Below are 6,650 nucleotides of genomic sequence, written 5' to 3'. Positions count from 1 at the left end.
GACCACATTATTTGCAAGAAGATCCCTCGCTTCTCCACAGACTTTTCCCAGAGAATGCCTTTCAGAATTGCTGTTGAATTACAAAGAAGTATTTATTGTATGAGGTGATTAATGATTCCTGGGAAAATTGCTATTTTCAGCATGATTTAATTTCGTTTTACAAGTGCATGTAGTAGGGGGAGGGTTAATAAGTTTTAGCGGCAGTTCAGGGCTTCCAGAGCTCCCTGGCACCCATTCACTGTTCACACCTTATAAAATGCACTTTATGCCAGGTTTGGCCTGACTTGGGAAGGAATGTATTTGCTTGCTCCTGAATTTTCTTGGGGATAGGAGGAGGCCCCTCAAAGACTGGTGTCCACTTTCCTCTAAGATCTGGTTTGTTCCCAGGTAGAAAATGGATCACCCTTGCCTGTGGCACACAGACCAGTTGAGGAGGAAGGTCTAACAGCACTGACCACTGGCTAAGGGTAGTTAGCCTCTGATGGGAAAATGTGGTTAAAACTCCTTTGATACTGCAGAGGTGGGTGAGACCCATTTCCCATCTCTGCTAAAATTATTACATGAACTAAAAACCATACTCATTCAAGGTCAGGTGATAGTTCTAATATTCTGGGACTAGAGGCTGTTGGTTTTCTCAATCTTGTTGGAGAGTACTCCCTTAATCAAGTCTAAATCCTCTTTACTAACTTGTAAATCAGTAAGCAGGTACTAGGGCTATGAAGATTGACAAGTGGGGTTTGATTTCAGCCTTTTGAATCTAGATCTCTAGGTTGCACAGTGTGATCTGGTAATATTTAAGGAAGATGTCCCTAGTTCAGAGTTTGGCTTTCTTCCAACACTTAATACTCCTAGATCTACCTTGCTTAAGGTGTCATTATTCTTTCCTCCGAAGAAACTTTGGCGGGTGTACCAGAAAAACTCAGTTTATTTTTAAAGGCCTTGCTTGGAAAAAAAAAGAAACGAAAAAACAAACAAAAATCCCAAGTTGCAGTTAGTGAAGAGAACCTTAAAAACAGCCAAGAGACAAAAAGCAATCTCAACTCTTTGCACAAACTATTTTTTATCTCCAGGGAAACAGGCAGATTAAGTGTGAAGGTGCAATAAATACCAAAGGGACCACTTCTTTCCAAGTGTGCTCAGAGTTCAACATGTAGAACAGCTGCAGAAACTCGTGGGCCCAAAGCACTGCACGGTTTCACCTTTCATTGCAGAGAAGGACACGTTTCTATGCCTTACAGAGACTTGAAGCTTGAAAGCCTGGCCAAGTTTGGGAAGAAGAGGAGCCCTCTCAGAGCTCAAGAGCTTTCCTGCTCTTTGGAACTTTTCCCACAGTGGGTCAAACTTGACAAGAGTTCAGTTCAAGTTGAACAAATTATGTGAGCAGTCAGTCCAAGTGAATGCAACCCAAACCATCTACAGGATTTTTACACAAAAGGTCAACCATTTCAATTAGAGAACTTTTCTTTAATTAAAAGTAGGAAACACACAAATATGTCTTAGAAATTTGTTTTTTAAACAGAGTTTATTCTTAGCACATGGCTTTCTACAGAGCCACACCACAATTTGTACAGCCGCACACGGGACTAGATGCACTCTCCCTTCCAAGATTGTGCCTCAGAATAAGACAATATCTCCATAACAATATTTTAAATAAATGAAAGGAAGGGAAACTAACATGTGTCACATCTACCATCAAGGTCTATACATTTTTGAGAATTAAATAATCTTGTGAGGTCCACAGTGGCTACTCATTTATTCAGTTCAGTACAAGCTGTTATGAGCTGCCGTAATGAGGGAAGGGAAGGGAAGGAACGTAGGAAAAGGGTCTGTTTTCTTCTGCTTGCAACAAATGTACATGTCCCCAGTCAACATGAGTTGTGTGACTGGCTTCAGCCATCTCAAAAGTATCTGATGCCAAGTGGTCCTTCTCAGGTACCCAAACCTGGCAGCCTTGTCCAAGCCAGCAGGTTGTTCCACCAGCCAGCATCCTGGCCATTGTCTTCTCTTCAGTGGCAAGCAGATCACACACTTTCTTACCCGAAAAACATCTTTTTATTATCCTTTTCTTCAAGTTGAGCTTTGTCTGGGGGTCTGTTGTAGTCCAGATGGGGACGGGTGGATGGGAAAAGGGGCAGAAGAGAAAAGAAAAGCAGGTGAGGGACAGAACTGGTCTAGAGCTCTGGAAGATTACATAGAGGAAGGAGTGAGTGCGGAGGCGCCCTGGTGGGGGTGAGGATGAAGATGCGGATGCGGGCTCTGAGTTTGTGGTTTTCCTGGCAGGCCTGCTGAGGCCGAGCCCGAGTTGGAGGATCGCATCTTAGTGTTGGGCAGTTTATGATCTTTCTTCCACTTCATCCTTCGGTTCTGAAACCAGATCTTGACCTGGCGCTCAGACAAGCAGAGCGTGTGGGCGATCTCGATGCGGCGACGCCGGGTCAGGTAGCGGTTAAAGTGGAACTCTTTCTCCAGCTCCAAGACCTGCTGCCGGGTGTAGGCGGTTCGGGAGCGCTTGGGCTCCCCTCCATTATAACCGGGGTTGACTGAAAGCCCATAACCCCGAAGGAGAAAGCCAAGGAGGAGGGAGTGGAGGAGAAGGAAAGGAGGAGGAAAGAGAAGGTGGGGTGGGGAAGAGCAATTGGACATCATCATTATATAATAACCTGACACCAAGTTCACGCAAGATACATAAAACGGCAAAGAAAATGTTTCACAGGCTATTGACAACGGGAAACACCCGAGAGCCATAAAGAATAGTGCTGGGCATTGGGGCTGAAGAAAAGCTTCAAAGACACATGGCCTGAAGCCTCTGCCAGGGCAATTAAATTTATGGGGGCTATAATTACTGCCCTAACAGTTTGTCGTCTCGTAAATCTCCAGATAAAGGGACCCCGGGTACAAAAGGGTTCTCACATTGGAATCAGGCGGCTGGCTGGCGCTCACACACCCACATCTCACTGTGGCTTGGGCCAGTTGGGTGCTCCCCTCCCGAGGCCCTCTTCCCCTAGGGGCCTCTCCCCCTGACCCCCGCCCCGACCCTGGAACCCGGCTCGGCCCCAGCCCACCCTTCCGCGCCTCCCCAGCGGCGCCACGTACCGGCGCTGACATGGATCTTCTTCATCCAGGGGTACACCACGGGCTCCTTGCCCTTCAGGCCCGGCGGGCTCTTGTCAGCCAGGAGCAGCGGGCACGCGGGGGCGCTACCCCCTGACGGGACGCCCGGGGTGGCGGGAGCCGCCTCGCAGCGCCGCGGGGGCGCGGGGGCCGCCGCAAGATGCTGCGGGGGAGGAGGCGGCAGGACGTGGCTCGCGTGCAGGCCGTGCGCAGGAGCCTTGGCGTGCGCCGGGGGCTGCTCGGGCTGCGGCGGCTGCCCAGGGCTGGCGCCGCCGCGGTAGCCATAGGGGTAGGCGGTGTCGGCCGCCCCGTGCGCGGGGTAGAGCGCGGCCGCGGGATAGGAGGACTCGCGGGCGGCCCGAGGCGCGTAGTAGGAGGCTGGGGGCTCGCGACTGCCGCCCGCGTGGGAGAGCTGGGGCTGCTGCTGCGGCGGCGGCAGGTGCTGGGCCGCGGGCGCTGGGGGCTGCTGATAGCCGGGGCCCCCTCCCGGGCCGCCGTCTCCGCCGCCCGGGCCGCTGTGCTGCGCGTACTCCTCGAAGGGAGGGAACTTGGGCTCGATGTAGTTGGAGTTTATCAAAAACGAGCTCATGGTCATTAATTTGTGAAGTGCAAAAATACTAATTTTTCTCGCGTTGTCGTTTTTCTGGGTTCGCCGAGGCCCCTCCCCCTCCTGCCTCGTTTCCCATCCCCCCTTCCTCCTCTCCCTTCCCCTCCCCCGCTGTCAAGCACCCACCCCTCCCCCTCCCTCCGCCGCCTACGCCACCGAAGTTCGGCGCGCTCCTCCCCCCCGCGCGCGCGCGCCCTCTGTCCCGGCCGGCGCGCATCCCGCCCCTTACCTCCACGTGACCCGCCCCCGCCAATGTGCGCGCCGCGCGCGCGGACCCGGATCAGGAAGCGCGCGGACGGGTGATGGATGCTGCTGTCCCACTTCAGCCGAAGGGAGGGAGCTGGCGCTTTGGTCCTCCAACCCCCCAACTTTGGAGTCCCGCCGGCAATTCGGGGCCCACAGGCTTCTGGTCCTCTCGCATGCCGGAACCGAGCCCTACGCGTGCTCTGGCCTAGGCCTCGGGGCAGCCATGCGGCCGCGGCCCAGCGCTGACCTCGGGCCCCAGCCTAGCTTGACTTGGAGTCCTCCAGAGTTCGAGGCCGCCTATGGGAGGGAATGGCGTCGGGACCAAGGCAAGGTGGGGTGGTATTCCGTTTTTCATCCTGGCCCCGGAATAAAACGAACGAAGCCAACAGACCGGTTTTCTCACCAACTGATTCCTTCCCCACATCGTGCTCACCGCGTCCGCGCCCGTTGTACCTTGTTTGAGAAGTCAGGCAGGAGCCAAAAAGGGTGGGTGGGTAAGCAGCTGAGGGAAATCGGCCCCTAGATTTGAAACAAGACTATTCCAATACAACCAGATGAGCATTTTTTTTTCCTTTTAGAAGCAGAATTGATTTGGTTATTTCCCTAAGAAAAACCAGAATTTTCCTAATAGCGTCTCATTTGATGGACGTGTCGATTCAGAATTAAATATGCTCGAATGTAGTAGGTGCGATTGTGAGAGAGAAAGTGCCCCAAGGGTGGGGATAGATAGAAGCGACGATGCCTTCACAAAATCCACCATTGAGACCAACGATTTCCTACTTCAAAACAATCTCCAAGCAAAAACAAGCTAAGGATAGCATAGGCATTGTGCCGACGGGTCTTTTCCCGCTCAGAATTTTGTTTTGTCTTCAGGTATTGCTTTTCCAGGCTGTATCTGACGTTAAAGTTACATTTAAAGATAATCTATAATTTCTGAATTGCTGAAAATTAGCATATTAACGATGTCAGTAGCTCTGGAAAGTGGAGAGAGAGGACTGTTGCCTGCCATTTGGTAATTGAAATTTGATGGGTAAACTAATTACGCCATTATTAACAAATAAATTACTTATTAATTCCACCTAATGTTGATCTTTGAAGTAAATACTGATGCCTTACTCGAAGTATGTACTTTCCCTTTCCTTTTCTGAGTAATAGACACACCTAGATCCTCTTTTCAGCCTAGATTAAAGCAAAGTACCATTCTAAAAATACTTTCATACTGGCATGCAAAGCAAGTATTTTTCAGCTGGTGCACCTTAGTTGATTTTTCAAAGAGCAATATAAACAGCCTTCTCACAACAGTCTGGAACGCAGACAAGGAAAGTTATAGCCTAAGCCTGGAGACACTTCAAAAGGAATGTCAATTCTATCTTCATTTATTTGGGTTACTCATATGAGTTACTAAATGCTGGAATATATCCATTTGATGGATAGTCTTTAATGCCTAGCCACATAAAGCCTATTATATGGGACTAATCTTTAAACCAATTTAGGAAAAGAGGTTAAAAAAGGGATCATGTTAGCTTTCTAGCTGCAGTCATCCTGAAGTGGTACAAAGAGGTTTTCCACATTTGAAGAGAGTTGTCCATCGACATGGGGCATCCTAAAAATTTTTACAAATGAAACCTAAGCCACAGACAGAAATCAACACTGAGTGTAATCTTTAGACTCAAGGGAAATATCTAGCCTGTGCTAGAACAACCTAAACCAGTATCTCTGTACTGCAAGGAAAAGTAATATGTACACATGTATACTATATAACATGAATAATATATACATACATAAAGTAATTAGCAAAACTGCTCACTGAGTTTCAGGGAAGAAAAAACCTGACAAGGAAATGTTGCCTCCCCCATCATGTCATCAGACTAGGGTTTAACCATGTCTGTTCAATATTACAGACACTAAATACAAAATTCATGTTGTTTAGCCTCAGAACCTTCTACCCAGTTTCTATTTAAAAGTATTAAGGAGGCTCAGGCACTGTTTTGTATACGGTTAACCTAAACGAGTTAACTGCGCCTGTGTTTCGTGTGGCTCTATTCCTTTAGGAAGATGGGCTTACACACAATCCCCCCAAGGCCTGTAACTTGTCTTTGTGGTTCCTATCATAAACACAAACGGAGCCAGGACCACCAAGTGTTATCTCGCACACCGACATTTTGACATTTTACTGCAAGATTTATGGCTGTAATAAACAATCTCAGTACCTTTTTTGATCCTTCCACAATCTCTCTTTGCAAGCCATAGCATCATTCCACTGAATGAAATAATCTTTTGAAAAAACAAACAAACAAAATCTCTTGCCTTCACATGAGATTCAAGACACCAATGTAAAGCCAGGAAGAAACTAACTCAGTTAATAAATAAACAAGTTTACCAGCAGAATCTTGCCCGAAAAAAGATGGGATGCCCTGAAATCAAGCAGTGTGGGAGCATGCTAATCTTCGCACACCAACTGGCTCCAGTCCCAAGCACGGTGAAAGCATTATCCTTTTCTTGGGAAACTGGTAAGCATATTTCCTCATTTCCATGTGCAGGGATAACATATATTCCTAACCAAAGCTTTCTTAAAATCCCATTAAGTGAAGTAACTTTTCATCATGTCCTCAAATCCCAAATGGAGAAGGAAAGCAAAGGGAGTCCGAGGGAGAGGGAGGGTGAGACAGAGGCAGTGTTTTGTAGC

The 6,650-nt window shown here is 48.5% G+C and overlaps 1 protein-coding gene across 1 annotated transcript; it reads right to left on the bottom strand.

The window, feature by feature from the left end:
* Positions 1-1,503: 1,503 nt before the first annotated feature.
* HOXA4 (homeobox A4) lies at positions 1,504-3,762 on the bottom strand. The gene is made up of 2 exons (XM_055420980.2): positions 3,094-3,762; positions 1,504-2,540 (listed from the first exon to the last, which is right to left on the bottom strand). The coding sequence occupies exons 1-2, from the start codon at positions 3,704-3,706 to the stop codon at positions 2,188-2,190; spliced, it is 966 nt and encodes a 321-aa protein (XP_055276955.1). The 5' UTR covers positions 3,707-3,762; the 3' UTR covers positions 1,504-2,187.
* Positions 3,763-6,650: the final 2,888 nt, after the last annotated feature.

Source organism: Moschus berezovskii, chromosome 3 (assembly GCF_049115385.1).
Source record: "Moschus berezovskii isolate FMDL1 chromosome 3, NW_MosBer_1.0, whole genome shotgun sequence".
Classification (NCBI taxonomy): domain Eukaryota; kingdom Metazoa; phylum Chordata; class Mammalia; order Artiodactyla; family Moschidae; genus Moschus; species Moschus berezovskii.
This window is presented reverse-complemented; position numbering and strand designations above follow the sequence as displayed.

What these genes read in the sequence shown, in the direction of transcription:
- HOXA4 (XM_055420980.2), bottom strand. Translation starts at nt 3,706, where the DNA reads ATGACCATGAGCTCGTTTTTGATAAACTCCAACTACATCGAGCCCAAG. An exon ending in GAAGATCCATGTCAGCGCCG is followed by an intron (nt 2,541 to 3,093) that starts GTACGTGGCGCC and finishes ATGGGCTTTCAG; the next exon opens with TCAACCCCGGTTATAATGGA.